The 19,904-nt window shown below is 38.5% G+C and overlaps 3 protein-coding genes and 1 long non-coding RNA gene across 4 annotated transcripts; 3 read left to right on the top strand and 1 right to left on the bottom strand.

Annotated features, from left to right (window-relative positions):
• Positions 1,744-2,104, top strand: LOC109947195. Its single transcript, XR_002270146.1, has 3 exons — positions 1,744-1,837; positions 1,923-2,007; positions 2,077-2,104. It is a non-coding gene; the product is annotated as an uncharacterized LOC109947195 (long non-coding RNA).
• LOC109947280 (sentrin-specific protease 2-like) lies at positions 2,389-3,009 on the top strand. The gene is made up of 2 exons (XM_020557212.1): positions 2,389-2,684; positions 2,780-3,009. The coding sequence occupies exons 1-2, from the start codon at positions 2,389-2,391 to the stop codon at positions 2,922-2,924; spliced, it is 441 nt and encodes a 146-aa protein (XP_020412801.1). The 3' UTR covers positions 2,925-3,009.
• On the top strand, positions 5,134-5,772 carry LOC109947281. The gene has a single exon (XM_020557214.1). It carries the CDS (start codon positions 5,134-5,136, stop codon positions 5,770-5,772), a length of 639 nt encoding a protein of 212 aa, XP_020412803.1.
• On the bottom strand, positions 11,568-13,715 carry LOC109947282 (protein FAR-RED IMPAIRED RESPONSE 1-like). Its single transcript, XM_020557215.1, has 3 exons — positions 13,556-13,715; positions 12,443-13,279; positions 11,568-12,208 (listed from the first exon to the last, which is right to left on the bottom strand). The coding sequence occupies exons 1-3, from the start codon at positions 13,713-13,715 to the stop codon at positions 11,568-11,570; spliced, it is 1,638 nt and encodes a 545-aa protein (XP_020412804.1).

The raw sequence follows: 19,904 nt of genomic DNA on the forward strand, positions 1-19,904 counted from the left end.
TTACATGCAATGCTTTAGAAGAAGCATTTCTGAGGTGCACAGAGGAAGATGACATCTACAAGCTAGCTCTTGTTTACTTTGCTGAGTTAGTGGTTTTGGGAAGGGACAAACATTTGAACATCAATCTAAATTACCTGACCCTTGTAGAGGACTTGGATGCGTTCAACAGGTATCCGTGGGGTTCGGTGTCCTTTGACAAAACCCAAGACAGTCTATTTTCGGCACTGACAAAGTATGTGAAAAGCTTGGAAAATGAAGAGGGAAGAGGGAAGGGGAAAAGTAAGGTAACGGGAACAAGCCGGAGAAATGAGAAGGGCAAGAAGGATAAGCATGGTGAAGCGCAAAGGAGTGGCTGGAGTTTTAAAGGTTTCACGTATGCTTTCCAGGTACATGGTAATAATGTTCATGTCAGTTATGTTTTGTTTTTCTTTAAAACATAAATAATGACTTTTGTCCTGTGAATTGTGTCGATTTGGGTATATGAATTAATTCCTAGAATGGCAGACCTGAATTACTGCAAGGTTGTTGATCCGACCGCTGTCCCGCGTATTTTGCGATGGAGAACTACTACGTCTGTTCCAGAGATGAGAAAGTTGAACAATTATTTTTTCCAGAGCAAAGAGGTTTGGTTTGCAGCCCTTGGAACTATTGATAAGATTGAATGAAATTATGAAGTAGAATGATTTAATATGACTCTTGTCTGTATTCTAAAACAGTCAGTTCAGTTGCGGGCGCTATGTTCGAGTGAAGAGGAAATGAGACAGCCATATTGGAGTTGGCCACAGGATCGCCCTGCTGTTGTCTCGGCAGAGTCAATTCCTTCTTCATATGGTGATCTTGATGAGTTGAACAAGGTGGTAAGCTTGTTGAGGTCCGAGTTGTTTCAAGTAAAGCGGGAAAAAGACGTCCTTCACTTAAAGGTCATACGGATGGAAAAACTGTTGGACCAATGTTTAGGTCCTCAGTTTGAGCAGGAAGTAAGGAGGGACCTAGCTTTACTGAAACAGAGGACGAATCGTTGTGTCGTCTCACATCTATTTAAGGGATATGGGGAAATGGATGACATTCAATGGGATGAAGGGCCAAGTAACAGAAATGAGGGAGAGGAAAAGGAAGATGAAGGGATTGAAGGGGGTGAAGGGCCAAGTAATAGAAATGAGGGAGAGGAAAAGGAAGAGGAGGGGATTGAAGGGGGTGAAGGGCCAAGTAATAGAAATGAGGGAGAGGAAAAGGAAGAGGAGGGGATTGAAGGGGGTGAAGTGCAAGGAAAACCAAGTGAGGTAGAGGAAGGGCAAAGGAAAAGAAGTGAAGGAGAGCAAGTGCAAGTCAAAAGTAGCAAAGGAGAGGAAGCCCAAAGACAGAGCAGTGAGGGAGAGGAAGTGAAAAGAAAAAGCAGTAAGGGAGAGAAACTGCAAAGGAAAAAAAGGGAGGGCAAGGAAGTGAAAACACAAAGAAGTGAGGGAAAGGAAGTGCAAAGAAACCAATGTGAGAAAGAAGATAATGAAGTTATGTTGCTTGGGGGTGACATTGGCGAGAGCACGGAGGGGACACTGCTTGAGTTTACTGTCGGGGACATTGATTTGGATGAACCTACAGCTGTGCTATCTCAGTTGAACGTGTGGTTGAATGATAAAGGTAAAGCTGTGGCACAAGGGGTCCAATTACGGAAAAGGAAGAGGATCATTCCTATGTGGAAGATCATTGAAGGCAGTGAATTGGTTCCAAAAACTGGGGTACAGACAACCGGACTGAAGATGTTAGACCCAATGAAGGCGATTCCGCATGATGATCTGGTGAATTTGCTGAAACTTTGTTGGGAATGGCGCCAGGACCCAAAGTAAGTCCCTTGCAATTATAAGATAGAAGCATGACTGTATATAATTTTTTATATACAGTGTTCTAAAACTATTTTATATTCATAGTTTGGTGATGCAATTTGGCAACGTGGAAGCTGAGATTGAATTCTTCGCTTCCCTCGTGAAAGCTGATGGTTGGCTGAAAGGAGATGTAAGTGTAATTGATTATGCATTTGCTCTGTTCATAGATTATGAGATTGACAAGAAAAACATGTTGCAGCACATTGATTTGGGGTTGTATCTCATCCAAAAGCGACAACAACAGTTGGAGACAGATTCGGTAGAAATAGCGGACTGGACAACGACCGATGTTTTTTTTATGGTATGTCATCGGCCTTGACCAAGAGACGTTAATAATTACACATTTTCCATACACACACTAGTGGAGGTGTTTAACCATTGATTGTTTTGTATTTCACAAAATCACATTCGTACTTGCTTTGCGGATAATAAAAGAAAAAAACAGCAGCTTGGGTGGAAAATCAGAAAAAGTTTACTAAACGTTGTAAATGGGAAGGTTCCTCCGTGTGGGATGGATTGGCAGAACGTCTATAAGGTGTATACCCCATTTATGTTGACGAAGTACAAGCATTGGGAGGTTGTAATGATTGATCTGGTATTGTGTGAAATCAAAGTGTACGATTCAAAGGTTTCACTAATTCCAGATGACATCGTAAAGGAAGAACTCGCCCCGCTATCAATTACGCTTCCAAATCTTCTCAACACCATCGACTTTTATGAAGAAGGTGTTTATGCAAACAATTGCAGCCGAGATTGGTGGTGTCCGTGGCCAATAGAGCGTGTGGATGTTCCACAACAGTCTAATGAGTAAGCACAACTTGCAATTTAATTTTATCACTTTCAATTGTCAATTACGTTAGAATGTCATTAGTTGAATTGATCGAGTTCTTGTTTTGCTTCAGAGGCGATTGTGGCATGTTTGTGTTAAAGTACATTGAGCTTTTCAGCGCTGAGCTTCCGTTAGCTACTTGCACCTCGCACAACATGCCTTTTTTTCGGTTGAAATTGGCTGCGGAGATAACAAGGGGAGATGCTTACTTCCCATGATATTGGTTGAAGATGACAAATGGTACATGAGAAGGTTTTGGGAATGTCCATTCTCAAACTAATGTAAATACACAATAGAGACGTACGGGTCCTTATCAAATTCTACCGCTAACTCCTTCATGACATTTACATGTTTGTTAACCAAACTGCATTGAATTGGAATTTTAAGACTGCATATGTGAATTGGGATTTGAAGATGGCTTTTTAAGTGTATTACATCATTGCAAAGTGATATGTCATTGTTGATGCAAGCCACCATTAATCGCAATGTGTTGCATCATAATAGGTGTCTAAACATGCGAAAGGTTTTCGGCAGCTCAGTAGCATAAAAGTAGAAACAAAGACAATATACACAAAATGAACAACAATTCACTTGCGTTTCGACAAGCAATACACACACAACAGACAAACAATATACACAAAATTGGCCTGCCATATACAGAGAATAGACATGCAATATACACATAGTAGACATGCAATATACACACAATAGACATGCAATATACACACAATACTCCCTTAACACACACAATAGACATGCCCTTGCCCACAATAATGATGCAATATACTTCAGTCCCCAAGTACACCAACCATAGGGAAGTCGTATTGAATAGGATATTAAACTTAACAGTTGTTCTTCCTACTAAAATAAAGAAGAAGGTCTGTTTCCCCCCTTCATTCTTACTTGAGTGATACTTGTGGCCCCAATAAACATCCAATTTTGGGGCAATGAATGAGATATACATGGAGCAAACTATCAATAAACCTTCAATAAACATTCAATATCGTTTCTATAACATGCGAAATACATGCAGTTAACAAATATTACAAAATGGGTTTAGGGTCTCATTGGTGGTGCGTGCAACATGTCTTGTGTGGGAGAACTTTCAGAATCTTTGAAACCGTGCAGTTAAATGATCATTAAAAGAACAAATAAAATGACAATTGATACAACTAATAAAACTAATACCAAGTCCTTAATGGACTTCAGCATGTTCAGCACTCTAGCATCATACATGTCATCTTGATGTTCTGCTTCAGCGGAGGTTACATCAACCCATTCGAATCCATTGCAACTGGTGGCTCCCTAATTGCAGACATCATATATGGAATATAATTCTGTCAGAGTTAGACATAGGTTTTTTTTCACCCACATACATATTCTTTAAATTAAAACTTACATAGGAGGTTAGACACTTCCAGAATGGCTTCCCTCGATTTTTGTCAGATTTTGAAACCCGAAGCACCATTGTAGCTCCACAATACTGACACCTCTTTGTTTGAGCGGGAGATGAAGACGAAGACATGTTGAATCTTCTCAGTTGTATCTCTTCTCACTCAGATCTTCTCACTGAAACCTCTTCGGACTCATACCTTCTCACTCATAGTTGTCATTCATACCCCTTCACTAATAACCCTAAACTTGTCACTCAGCTCTCTCTTATCTCTGCCCAAATCGAGTTATATATCTTTTTTTTGGGATCATTTGGTGGGTTGGTCACGATGTCGACACCTGTACCGTCAGCATTGTGACATCTTTTAGCCCGAAAAGCAATATAAACTACTTCACTACCAAATATATTGTCTGAATAATGAGGGGACACTGCTTCAATTTTATTAATTTATTTATATTTCATTAAGGCAACTAGTTGGATAAGAATCTGTCATTATTGGTTCCATTTTAATAACATTACTAGGGGTAGTTGGGTGTGGGAAAATGAAAAAGTATATAATGGGACCTTCTGTCACTAGTCAGTAATCCATCACATTTGTATCAATGAATTTGATAGTGGGATAAACCCAAAAATGGCTATGCAAATAGCCATTTAATTAACTTTTTGACTGTTTGACTCTGTATGCACCGTTATGACGTTTTCCCTTCTTTTGTCTGAAGTTTTAATTCACTTGGGTTCAGTTTCTTTCAAAAGGGTCAACTTGGAAAAACCCCAACTGGAAACACCTTTTCAAAACACTATAAACAGAGGCTAAAACAAAACGTGTACCCCAAATATTATAATTTATCCCCTCTGCCACTCCTCAAATCGTTCCATTCCAAAAAATTTTCAATGACTTCGAAACACTTCACTACAGTCGGAGGAAAGAGAAGGAAGCATCTCCATTTCGATATGCCCGAAGCCTTCATCCCGGAGTCCGCTTGGTTTCAAGTGATGTTATACGTGGCAACCGAATCATCGGAAATCTCTTCCGTATGGCATCTGTGTGCCGATTGTTCCAAACTTTGGCAAACAGTCCACAAGTGTGGAACACCATTTCAATGGCAAAGTACCCAGACCATCCTAGCTGGTACCGTGCCAGACCTGCGGTCCAACATTTCTTGCAACAATGCAGGGCTTGCGATAACCCTGAGTCCATATTTAGAGAAGCATTCGAAGGTTTTTTCAGGCACGGTAAGGTGGAAGCCTTGTATGGGATGCGCATTGCAGCCACGGCAGGCCATATGGAAGCGGCATATGTAGTTGGACTACTTGGTATGTCCGGAATTGGTCAGTCAAAAGAGGATGCATTACAATTCTTGTGTTCTTTGAATCAACGTAACAACATTGATATGAAAGGAACCAGGGATACTTTGACAGGAAGATTTCGCGGACCATTTGTTGCAAGACATATCGTAGATATGTTTGACTATGGGAAGATTAAGTTCAATCGCTGCAGCGCTTGTAACAACAATGAATGGTATTTTGTTATTCCAGGCTGGCCTAGTGAAGACAAGATAAATCCTGCGTTGTGGACTTGTTGCAATCGATGTAAATGGCACCGTGAGAGTATTTTTTGGTTCAAACTGATGCGTGAGTATGTTGTGCGAGGGAATCACATATTTTTGCATTAGTTTTAGTACGAATTTATGGTTTTGATGCATTGTGGACTTGCTTCTCTTCACTTCTAGGTTGGCTGGCTACGTTGTTTAAATGTTGTTCAAATGTTGGTATTTTATCATAAACCGTTTTATATATAAATGTATAATATTTATTATATAGCGGAATTATTACTTACATCATAGACGGCTAGGAATGACATTTTACTGACACAGATATTTTGCTCACCGACCCCAATCTTCATATTTGGTAAACAAAAAGTCATGCATGGAGTAAATAGGTGTCTTTTCACCAGTGCTTGGGAATGACATTTTCCCACTTAGCATATCCGAAAGGATTTGGTTACACGTTTCTTAAGCAAAACAACAACAGTGAATGACGTAGAATAATTTTTTTTTGTGGAAGGAGTACAATGGATGACTTGTATATTTCCATATTATGTTTCAAAACATCCCTTCAACCAAAAAAATACAAAAATTAACAAATAGAAGAACAGAGAAACTGATGAGCACTACAAATGGCCTATTCGCATGGAAAATAAAATTGTTTTCAACAAGTTGGACTAAATATAATTAACAAATGGACAGCGTAAAAAGTAATATCATAATAATTATAATAATTGTGGATAAATAATAATAAAATACTAATGTAGCATAACCATGAAACAGGGAATTCAGTAGGAAGATGAAGTCTCAATAACTTCGTAGAAATTTCGGATCGTTTTTGTAATTTTTGTGTATTTAGTTCTGAATTTTCGAAGAAAAAAGGTAATAACATAATAACTTAGGGTAAAATGGGAGGATGTGGCCAGGTTGACTGACGTACACTTGTGCAAGTAGTCAAAAGTGACGGGCTGAGATCGCGCCAGGTGTCATCTTCTTTTCAATTTTGGATTCTTTTGTTAAAAAGTCTTTGAAACTAGGTAATAAATAGTAGGAAAATCCTAAAAAAGCCCCAAAAATTACTCCGGCCTCCTTGTGACGTCATAAAACTAGGAGAACCTATAAATCATTCGTCTCGAAATGAAATAATCCAAATTGTTTTACATAACTCACTTTCCTCTTAACCCTAAGTATTGATGTTTGTTAACTTAAACTTCAATAACCCACTTCAACAAGCATCTCCCGTTAATGTTGGGAATAATTGTCTAAAATGCGTAACAATGAATCGGAGAATTCAGCAAGGGAGATGGAGTGTCAATGAGTTCGTAGCAATTTTTGGAAATAATTTTGAATTTTTGTGTATTTAGTTCTGAATTTTCGAAGAAAAAAGGTAATAAAATAATAATTTAGGGTAAAATGGGAGGATGTGGCCATGTTGACTGACGTACACTTGTGCAAGTAGTCAAAAGTGACGGGCTGAGATCGCGCCAGGTGTCATCTTCTTTTCAATTTTGGATTCTTTTGTTAAAAAGTCTTTGAAACTAGGTAATAAATAGTAGGAAAATCCTAAAAATGCCCCAAAAATTACCCCGGCCTCCTTGTGACGTCATAAAACTAGGAGAACCTATAAATCATTCGTCTCGCAATGAAATAATCCAAATTATTTTACATAACTCACTTTTCTCTTAACTCTAAGTATTGATGTTTGTTAACTTAAACTTCAATAACCTACTTCAACAAGCATCTCCCGTTAATGTTGGGAATAATTGTCTAAAATGCGTAACAATGAATCGGATAATTCAGCAAGGGAGATGGAGTGTCAATGAGTTCGTAACAATTTTTGGAAATAATTTTGAATTTTTGTGTATTTAGTTCTGAATTTTCGAAGAAAAAAGGTAATAAAATAATAATTTAGGGTAAAATGGGAGGATGTGGCCATGTTGACTGACGTACACTTGTGCAAGTAGTCAAAAGTGACGGGCTGAGATCGCGCCAGGTGTCCTCTTGCTATTATTTTGACTTCTTTAGTGCAACTGGTATTGTGGAAATAGGTAAAAAATTCTACGAAAATCCAAAAAATGCCCGAAAAATGAGAAAATCAAAATTATTTGTACATAACTCACTTTCCTCTTAACCCTAATTCACGTTAACACGTATATTTCGGATAATATTCGATATATAATTTGTAATAATATAATATTTAGTTTGACTATATACAATAATATGTTTTGTTATAATAATGTACATCCATAATAATTGCACATGCTTTGAAGCCATCATTGCAACTAGGCCTAGGGCTTTCAAGACGTCAGTTCGTATTCAATAAGTTGTCCACATGCAACTGCACCTAGAGTTTTCAACACGTCAGAGGTATTCAATAAGTTGTCCACATGCAACTGCACCTCGAGGAAACTTAACACGTCAGAAGTATTCAATAAGTTGTCCATATGACGCCGCATTGGGAATCAGTAATATATTTTCAATCATGTCCAATCACATAAAATAATGCCATACTTTTTGTCAATAACCTCACACAAGTGAAGCAATTTTAAAACCCTTAGTTAATATTTGTTCTAGTCTATATGAGTGATTATATAATCAGTCTGCATTTTTTTGCACAGTATATGTTAACTTTGAGAGGGATTCCACAAATATAAAATATAAAGAAAGCAAGAAATAGTAGGAGATGAACCAGTACAGAAAATAATATATAAATGGTACATAATAATTCCATAACCTTGTCACAAACGCACTCACAAAAGCTTTTCCATAAACCTTGTCCTAACATATAATAAATAAAGGCAACATTGCATATGATGCAACCATGTCCAAATCTGATACGTGATCAACAAAAAATGGACATGGCAGGAACATATGACTGAAGTAGATGGGCTATTTGCATCTTGTGTTTTCGTAATTAAAGACATCAAAATATTAAGGTTTAAATCTTCCATAGTAGTTAGCATCAAAATAGCTTTGAAGCAGAGTGTAACGAAAATTCCAATTCCACTGATTTGCCTTTGCTCAAACACGAGAACCAAAATGGTTACTTCCGTTGCTGAGTATATTTGGTGACGTCGGAAACGGTAATAGATGACCAATCAAACCCGGGTACGACGAGTTTTGCATAGGATCGGAAGTAGTCGAATCCAGCTTGCATCACACGCTTCTTTGACTCCACTACATTAGATGAGTTCTTGTATTTTTTAACAGCTACACTCCGAAAGTCGTTTGTGTCTACGATTCATGCGCTGCAACTTCGCCCTATCCAGATTGGCCTGCCTTTTGTCATCTTCAATTTGGCCTTCAACAAATTCCAAACGTGCCCTTGCCCTTTGGATTTCATCACGAAGTTGAAGATGCCTCTCCTTCCAAAAAGCAACAACTCCTTCAGACTCAAAACTTCCAACAAAATGGTCATTCTGTCTAGGAATGTGACATTGCTTGTCTGGTGACTCACTTGCGTGTCGAAGGCGGTCTTTGTTTGGAGGGGTGTTTATTATGCTCACATCAAACTTGGTTAGTAAATCCATTCTTTGGGGGGAATGAGTTTGTTTGCTTGAGAGAGTATCAGTAGATGGAGACAGATTCGGTGGAGGAGTGAGTTTTGTGTGGAAGGGAAATTTATATGTAAGGGGTGATAGTAATACCAAGAAAAGGGTTCCCGCCAAAAAATATTTGGTTGACAATGTAGAAATTAATTTTTGGTATGATACAATCTAAGTTTAATCCTAACTAGTTTGGTTGAGTTAACTAAGTAGATGTCACTTCGATTGAGTTTCTTTCAACCACTATCAGTGGTGTAAGGAGAGTGTGAGGTTGACATGCTTGAAAAGCAAAAGCTGACACCTATTTTTAAAAAACTCCCGCCAAAAAGTACATATGTTGACTACACACAAGCTTTGGTATGTTGGTCTATAAACCTATGTTCCCTTTCTGAAACGAAATTGCATATGCAATCCTCATCCTCCCAAAACTAAGAGGATTATTGAAGCATGTCAACCTCTTCAGGCGCCAACAACACAATCGAAGATGACAAATTGGAGTCGCAGGTTTTATTTCCACATTGTACTCGCCGACCCCTTCCTTTTTCAACATCATTTGGGAGTGAGGGGGACTCTGATGATCCATTAGAGGCAATACATGCAGTCAGTGGCAAGCTGGATTATAATTCCACACTGATCAATTCATGGCATGAGAAATGTGTTGAAGACGAGGCAATTTTGGCTGATCTTAACATTAGAGTGAACAAAGCGTTCTCCCAAAAGAACAAGTACTTGAAGCTGAGTCATAAAAGGAAGCTGAAAGCTGAGGAGTTGGATACAGTAATGAATGATGAAATGAAAGGTTGTTTGATGAACCATATGCGATGCAAAGAGCACCATAGTGAACTGGAGTTGGCATTCAACGAAGGATTCGACAAATTCCGAGCATTTGCGGCAACTACTCATACAAGTTATGATTGGAACTATGTGTCCCCTGATGCTGTGAGAGAGATACTAGACGATGGGGGTGACATGAATGAGCATAAGCACGTCAAAGCTGCTCGGAAGAAGCCGACCGATACGACTAAGTGATTGCGGCTACCGCTGTTCAGTTGGTTGAGGGTGATCGTGGTATTGCACATATACTCCCTTAATGTCATTATCTAATTTAAAATAACACAAATATCAGTTTCATTTGCTTCATATATAATTATTAGGACTATGTATTGCAAGTCATCATGTGTTATAATGTCTAACATTATATTTTGCAAATATGGAAATATTATTCAATAAGCAGTCAATATCACAGCAAGCCGGGAATCAGTAAATGCTCCTTATCATGTCCATTTACATTAAAGAGCTGGCGTACTAATGTGTTCAAAAAAAACTGACACGTGAGTCATAAGTAACATAACATGTGCTATACATTGTTTAGTGAATGGTTCTTGGTTTATTTATATATAATAAAATTCCAAATATTGCTGAAGATTTATTTCGTCTATATCACTAGGGATATGAGTGGCCATAAGCATGTGACACCTGCTAAGAAGAAGCTGACCAGTACGACCGAGTGATTGTGGCTACCGTTGTTCAGTTGGTTGGGGAGATCGTGGTATTGCTAAGAGGGAGCACATAATATGTTTTGCAATCAAATGTTCTTTTGTGTGTGGAATTATGAGTATTTATGTAAGTTAGTGTACCCTTTAATATTTTCACCTAAGTATCGAAATGTAATTAGCTGCAATGTTATGTTTCTTTTTTACACGCCGCTTTCTATTTGCTCTGTTCCAACAAAGTGCTTCAAGTATCCTTCAGTTACAAAAGTGTACAAAATCGTGCCCCTAATAACCAGTCGGAAAAAGTGGCTACTGCTGGAAATGATTACTGGTAATGGAAACAACAGCTGGCTGCTGGAAATGCTGCATTAGCCTGAGGATTTGAAAAATTAATCTATGTTCAAACATAATTCACCCTAAACTGCCCATTTTACATGGTAAAAGTGATTGCTTCTTCACATAACTACAAATTTCATACTTGATCAAATGTCTATGAAAATTTATAAATAGGGAGAAGACATAAAATTAACATGTCTCCAAATGTCATGGAAGAATGAAACCAAGCAAATTTTCATTTCAATTACCAGTGGACATAGTAAGAGCTCATCGGTGGACATGAACAAAAACACAATAATATTCAAAAACTGAATCTATAAAACTTCACCTGATCATTAATCTTCATAACAACCACATTTCGTCTAATACAAATATAAATCATTCAGTTGGTCCGTGCATCCTGTCAAAATCGTCGAATAATGGGTCAGTACGATGTATTGGAGTTGATTCGTCATTGTTCGACGGTGTGTCCTGCATAAACATCAAACACAAGCACATAAAAATTTTACCTATTCAAATTTTAGATGTTATTACAAATAGTGTTAGCATCTTACGGTGTGTTCAAGGCTGGGCATTGTCTTCTATCATGACCAATGCGTCCACACTCCCAACAGTGTCTAATCCCTCGCTTCATTGCCTTTTCCTTTGCTCCCGTTACTCCTTTCGACCTTCCTTTGCACCTCACTCTCTTAGGGTCTTTCATATATTGTGTTTGAGAGCTGAACCCTCCAACTTCGTTATTACTTGGTCCATCCTTCAGCAACTTCAACTTCACCTGCAAACTTTTTAGAGTCTCTGACAGTAGCTCACATCCTTCTTCACTCATTAATGCATCCTCAACCACATCTGAAGCAAGTCGAGACATTGTACTCCGCTTTATTAGAAGGCCAGGATCTGCACAGTCTTTAATTTCGTTGCCATTTGCATCTGACACCAATCCAGATTTCGCAGTTTTCTTCCACCTCTTCAAAATATATTTATCGGGCATATATTCAATCTGGTCCCTTATGAACAATGCTAGGATGTGCTTGCAAATAATTCCAACAAATTTAAATCTTTTGCAGCTACACGATGCGTGGTCAGAGTCTTTGACATATACGACTTCTGCCACTCTTGTTTCCCAATTTTTCCTTTCGCTCACGTTAAAGACAACTTTACAAGCATCGTCTGTTTTGAGCTCTAGGAAACATGCTGTACTTTGTATTAGTTCTTGCTCAAACTTTTGAAACATTGTCCTTGTGTACAAGGTAGCCATTTGTTTGTTCATTGGCATCGGTAGAAGACATTGAGCCACTTCAAATGCATCTACGTGATCAGCAACTAACTCTTTTTCACGTTGATGAGAAAGTGCCCTCTCAAATTGTATTATGAAATCCATCGACGAATTTCTCCTTGATATGTATTGCTTGAAAAAACCATGACAACCTTCCGCTCTTTGGCTGCTTGACATTCCAGCGGCAAAAAATTGTTGTGCGTAGGCTGGAACCCAAGATTCCTTTAAATCAAACATTGAACTTGGCCATGGATGGTCAGTCAAACCAGCCTTTGTAACCACAATATTCCATTTTGCATCAAACTCATCCTTATTGTCAGTATCCCATATGGCTTTCTGAAATTCACGCCAATACTCCTTATAAGCGTCACGTGGTAACTTAACAGAGAACTTTGATGTGATGTGCCATATGCAAAGTCGATGAAATGTAGTCGGGCAGGCTATTGAAATCGCTATGGCCATTGCCGCATCTTGATCTGTAATGATCATTTTAGGTTCCCCACCTGGCATGGCTTTCTTAAACTCCTCAAACATCCAAACAAACGACTCAGTCGTTTCCTTGCTCAAAAATGCGCATGCTAAGACAATTGTCTGACCATGGTTATTAACTCCCAACATTGGTGCAAATGTCAAGTCGTATCGATTCGTGTTGAATGTGGTATCGAATACAACAACATCTCCATAAAACCCATACGCCCGTCTAGAAGTTGCATCTGCCCAAAAACATCGACTAAACCTGTCATGCCCATCTCCCTCAATCTTGAAATAAAAAGCCTCATTTTTTTTCTGTTCAGCCATAAAATACTCGGTCACTAGTTCAACATCGTGATTCCTCAGCTTCCCATTCACACTACATTCAAGATTGTAGATATCTTTTTTGATAAAACCGATTTTATCCATTCCTCCGGATTGCACCTCGAAAATACTTACCTTCTGATGAATGGGAATATTAACTGAACCCAACTGTTTTGTGAGTACTTTTGTAGAATCTGAAATATGACGGTGTGATCTCAATAAATGCATTCTTTCTGAGGGTGTCATCTTATGATTGTGTCCCTCTGCAAAAAGAGATATGGTATACTTCTTGCTCCCATTTGTCTTCACAACCACAATCTTAGCTTTGCAATTGCATCTACTTATTCCCCGTTGTCTTTTTCTCTCCCGAGTTTCATCCTTCCTTTATGCACCTTGTTTGCAACATACAAATTCTTTCCTCAAAATCTCTTTCTTATTTTTCCCCCAAAAGCTAGAATGAAGTCGAATACCAAAGCCAGCAAAGAATGCATAACTATTATAGAAACTGTAAACGAGGTCAAGCGAGTCAAACTTCATCCCAACTGCTGGTGTTTCCTCATTTCTTACTTCAGGAATATAAACCTTCCCATTAGCTGTTGCACATTCATCACTCTTTGAGCCCCCAGACATTTTATCTACGTATATTATTGATCCACTTCTATATTACTGCATAGCAATTATTCATTCATTAATCAGTCATTACTGCATCACAACATATCAATGCATTCCACTTACACAAAACATTGCCCAAATTGACACAAAATACGCATAGCCTAACTTCCAATTACACAAAACGCAAGCAAAATTTCATAAATGTTACGTCATCTCTTGTGAAATAATCTGGTAAAAATAACATTAGAACCAACATGTTCAACTAAGAACACAAATGTAATTCAAACCACCAATTACAGAACTTCACCCAATATCCTCTCCAACTGCTTACTCCTAATGTCATTAAGCCTAAGTTTAGGTTCTTTTACCTACATTTCATAATTTTCCACCCCGACCAACAATAATGAACTAAGTATATTGAATATTCATAAGGAAATGACACATTATTGATTCCAAAAATGACGCATTATTGATGCCACAAATGACGAATTTCTCACCCTCACAAAAAATAAACCTAACCCAATAAAATCAATCCAGCAAGTGAACTTACCTCTCAAAATCAATCGGGAGCTCTGCAGTCAGTCAGCTTGAAAGAATGTGGTGGACATTAGAGAAGACTCTTTGGTATTTGAGACTCCATCTCTACGAAAATCGAAGAACAACTGCTGCTGCTGCTTCTAGCTACAAAAAGAGATATGCTACTTTGCTTTCATCTGGAATCTTGTCAGCTGAATGAAAAAGAGAAGGGGTTTTCACTTGAGCCATAGAATCAAAACAGGGCAACAGCTAGGTAAGAGCTATTCTTCGTAATACCCAGGACACCATAGATCGCAGGCCTCCCAACGAGCTAATGACAATCGAGTGACTATAAGGTTCGGGAGATTTGGATCCTTCTAATTGTGGGTTTGCTTTAGATTTCAACCCGATTCTACATGCACCCTCTTTTAAAAACTCACCGTTGGATGAAATCCAACGGCTCTTACATACCCCTCAAAAACACCTCTTATAACTTTCCACTCACCATAGAAGCTCTCTTTTTCCTTTTTCCTTTAATTGATTTAAAGCCCAATACTTTTCTAATGTCAAAGCTAATTTCATAATTAACTTTTAATTATGAATTACAACTTAACCATTAAGTTACACTTATAGTCTAACTAGTTTGACTCGGTCAGGAGAAACATCGCCCCTATGGCCGACCATGGGTAGTGGGATTTATCTTGGGTCCCATGAATTTGTGTTGTTATACAACACTTATTCTTGGGCCCAATGAGTGTTTAGGCATTTTTCCTTTTTCCTTTAATTGATTTAAAGCCCAATACTTTTCTAATGTCAAAGCTAATTCCATAACTAACTTTTAATTATGAATTATAACTTAACCATTAAGTTACCTTATAGTCTAACTAGTTTGACTTGGTCAAACATGTTGACTTTGACTTGATCATTGACTTTGAATTTTGATCGTTGACCATTCACTTTTGATCTCAAATTTCTTTCTAACATGACCTGCCCGAATTCCCCCTAGAGATCCGTGACGAACCTTGTTGTCTGTCCGACATCTAACCAATGATGGGCCCACTTACTAAAATAACCCTCTTCCCCGAAACAAAGAAGATGGGTCGAGAGTTCTACCAAAATTTCGGTAGAGTCTCACCTGAAAAATGGAATTTTCCCAAAATTACAAACACTTGCAAATGAAGCAATAAAAAATCTCAAACAGCTGCACGCACAGTTCTAAGCACACATTTTACAACATAAGCCTCCAGCCTCAAATTCAACCATACATGGGCAATATCAGAGCAATCTAAGATATTATTTAGTTTACACAACCCAAGATATCCTACAAGGAAGTCGATGCATGGGAAGAGAGAGACTTGGTTTGGTTGGGCAAGTCATGTCAAGTTACGGCATGGGGGGTGCAAAACAGAAATTGTGAGTGGACAAATAGAAAGTTTGAACATAATTATAATCGAACATAATAACCCCATGTTTTAAGAAAACGATGTAAAATCATGCAATGAAATCCATTATTATAGTATACTTGAATTTGAAATCATTATAATCCCATAAACCAGATATAACATATAATACAATGATCAAACGGGACCTTTTTCCCTTTAACCAACCTCTTTCCGAGATATATGCTTGTAAAAACACAACATGCAAACAAAGATCCTTATAAATATATAAGTATAAAAATATATGACTCCATATATATACGCATACGTACTCACTACACCATTATTAAGTACCGGGGAAACAATCCAATCAGGAGATTGTTTGGCTAGACCACGGAATAGCATCACATTACCCTGTGACTAGGGTTGAGCAGTCCAACTAGAGGACTATTGCTCTGCAGCACACACGCCGACAACACATCGCACATGCGGCTGAAACAAGTCTTATGTGTGCAATCTACCAGTCAAGGGCCTACGGCACACCCCGCCAAGGGTGTCCGGTATCCTCCCACACGCCGACAACACATCACACATATGGGTAACATTCGTATCCAAGTATCAGTATCCAAGGGGTGGCACATATCATGGTGCAATCTAAACTCCAATATACCAAATTCCACTTCCCAATTCCATTACAAAAACATATCCGAAATCCAAATGTTCCAATTCACCCAAACTAAGATACATAGACATCTTGACAACATCATTATCCAAAACTCAATATCCATAAATTTTATATATAATATAGGTACTAAGCTCTCATGAGCATTATAAAACCAATAACCAAAATAATCAATTTCTCAAACAAACCCATATATGCATGTAAGTCCATCATTTGAAAATAATGATCATTTTAAAAAAACAAAGTTCACTCACTAAGAGTCCAAAGCTGCTTGACCCGGCGAGAGTCTCGCCTGTTGAGTACATGGAGCCTGACTACCTATTTGAAAGAACATGAGGACTTAATCAATAAAAGTATCCAACCATGAACTTCCACTCAAAATCCTAAATTCCGGGACTCAAAGTGTGTGCATGACATTTAGGGAGTTCCTAGGGCCAATCTAGTAGTTTTTGAAGGATAAGACGACCTCGGAAGACTCACGATCAACCAAGTTGTCAAACTTTCCATTTTGGTCAACCTGGCCCGTTGGGCCACGACCTCCAATTTTTAATCCGAAAGTTCCTATAGGTCCAATAAAGTCTACTAAACAAGTCCCGAAGGTTTGGTTTCAATCAAGCGGTCGGATCAAAGCCAATCGTACAATAGGATGGCGATTGGTTTGCCTAACCCTAAATAACAAGTTCGGAGTATCCAGGACTCTGATTCTTGATCAACAAGTTCTTACAGGATCCTAGAGGTACGAGGAATAACATAATTGAAAGTGGAACCAATCGAACGGTTTGAACCTATCGAACCCGGATATCGCATAATAGGTGCAATATCCTTTTGATATTCAGAACCAAACCCTAATCCGAGCATATTGTCGTGCTCGGGACGACATGGGGAGTATTTTAGAACTAACGGGCTGCCACAAGGTGGCCCACGGGTTTGTTCGTGACATTCCTATAAATTCACAATTCTACTTAACTTTGGAACAATTCAACAAAACCTCGAGAATTTAACCTCTAAAATATATTTCCAGAAAACAAACATCTTAAATATTTACCTCACTCCTCTTAATTGGTCTGAAATCCTCAATTCACCTCCCAAGGAGAACAACCACCAAAATAGCACTTGGAAACAAAGAACCTTGTTTCAGTTTGTACCACTTCCGAGAGAGCTAAACGTGCTGGATGACTATGAACTTTGGATATGTTGTAGATTACAGAATTCTCAACAACTTTCATTAAGGAATCTTTCTCATATGAGCGAGGGAAATCTACATGCAAGACATAATCTGAGCCTACATCAGCAGAGAAGAGAAGGATGAACATGTTACACTAAGACACATCTTGAGATGACTATACTTCTTGCAAGAAGCTTAACTTTTGACAGAGTATAGCCACAACATAGATAAACAACTGTTTTGAAGGTAAATATGCCATTAGAGCAGAGGAAGGCTACATTCAAGAGTGAATAATTTCACACTAGTGTGGAAACAGCAGACAAGAGGTACGAGAAGACTAGTCTCATCTTGAGCACAATTTAGGGTAGATAGACATCTCCAATTGCCTTGAATTTTGGATATATTGTAGCTCTCGACCTCAGAAACAACATTTGTGAAGGAACAGAGGTACGCGCAACATAAATTAGCATGCAAAGACAAATCCGTGCATAACACAGAGTACCAGGCAAATATGAGTTGATCGTCCTCAAACTGTGTTTATATTTCTTCGATTGGGATACATTTCGGATATGTTGTACTAGACAACCAGATGAACAAGTTTGAAGAGGACGATATTTCATTTTGAGTTAAGGAGAGAGGGGTTAAGAAGCATGGAATAGAACTGACGGGTTTGGAAGCTCTGATGAGTTTAGGAAAGAAATCTTTGGGGAATGGAGAGAACATGAGCTGGTCAAGACTTTGGTATGTGGGAATTATAAAACTGACTAGACTTGGGAACTAAAAGAGGTAGGCGTAGGATGGTTTGACCTGGGGTTTTTAAATTTTGACTTCTCGAAAATTAAGATTGTGCCACTGCACTTCTGTAGATCCCAACTTTCTCGTTAAAACTCCGATTTGAGCCCACTACGTGTCTACGAACTCATGAGAGAGAGCTTTACGGAATGGTATAACTCTGACTATCAAAACTAATTCTGAGCGAAAAGTGACTAAAGTAGCCCCTACCCCAAGGGCAAAAATGTAACTTCACAAAATAAAATAATTAGTCGGGACAGGGTGTTACACTTTCCTCTAATCACATTTTTTGGTGTGCAATCCATAGGTTCCTTTTAGCAAAGTAGTGGGTTGACTCAACTTCTCTGAGTTGATTTGTGAATTAAATCTCACTATTTAATTCTTCCTATTAGTGAAGGTCAATTGTGATTGAACATTTCTGGGCTTCCACAAACCATGGTTGGTGCCTCGCAACATTTCATGGTTATTCAAGCTAAATAGGACACAGTGAAGAACCAATTCAAGTTGGTATGGTCGTGCAATTGAATCCTTCTCTTGAACAACACTTCTTATTCACATTGTTAGATTATGGAGTCTTATGTCAATTACTTTTATGTGAATTATTCCTTATATGATTATCTTGGTAAGATTTGAAGACTTCTTTTTCTAAATCTTATCCACTACTTTGTACAAAGATTTGATCAGTCATATTTAAGGAGTATTCTCTCTCCTTATTGAGAGTAGAGATCATTTGTTATACATTCATTTGCCTTCATGACTTTATTGAGAGTTCTGATAAATTCCTTTTGGCTATGTCTTCAATAACACAACTATATAGTGCCTTCAAAGACAAACAACATAGTCATAAGACAACTGTAAGGGCTTTTTCTTCCGGCAGCTGTAAATAGGCTGGGCTGCCGTAAAGGGCAGATGGATGAAATTATCCCCTGTGCCTAAGTTCAAAGATCAAGCCTAAAAAATGCTTCGAAAGGATAGAGAAGCCTTAGGAAATACCTTGGTTACCTTCACCAATGAAAATAACAACAGCTTACAGATAAATTTTCTAGCTTGGCATGCTTGTGAGTTTAGCACTGAAGAGAAAACTAAGTGTTCCTGGGGAAAAGGGGTATTAAGGTAGGAGAGGAAGAGTTTGCAGAGTGGTTTGGCTGAGAATAAGAAAAAAGAGAGGAATTGGTGGCTTGAGTATTATTTCCGGCAGCTTGACAGTGACTCTGTCAAATGCTAGAGCAGCCTGCCAAAAGGGGGAGGAGGATGAATAGAGCACGAATTTGCTGGGTGTTGTAGGTGAGAGAGGAAGCTTGCTCTCTGAAATGTGGGTTGTCTTTCGTTGGGTAGAAGATGCCCCTTTTATAGCTGCTGGAAGCCATCTTTTTCCAAGAAACCCTAATGGTTTCTATCTAATTTGGCCAAGCTTTTTCCCTCCTTTCTCCTCCCCTTCTTTGACTTATCTTATTATAGCAAAATCTTCTCTGTCCAATCTCACAAAATCAGGGCTTTTTGGGAGCTCAATGCTCTTTCCCGCAGCTGCCTCTATTTCCAGCCATCTCCTTCTTTTCTTTTCTTCCTTCTTCCATGGCCAGGTCTGATGAGGGAAAGAGAATGGGTATGCATGCTGGTTCAAAAGTCGATTCCTCTTCTAGCAGGCTGCACGCCAATATCCCTTGGTCCCTTGG

This window comes from Prunus persica, chromosome G2 (genome assembly GCF_000346465.2).
Source record: "Prunus persica cultivar Lovell chromosome G2, Prunus_persica_NCBIv2, whole genome shotgun sequence".
NCBI classification, from domain to species: domain Eukaryota; kingdom Viridiplantae; phylum Streptophyta; class Magnoliopsida; order Rosales; family Rosaceae; genus Prunus; species Prunus persica.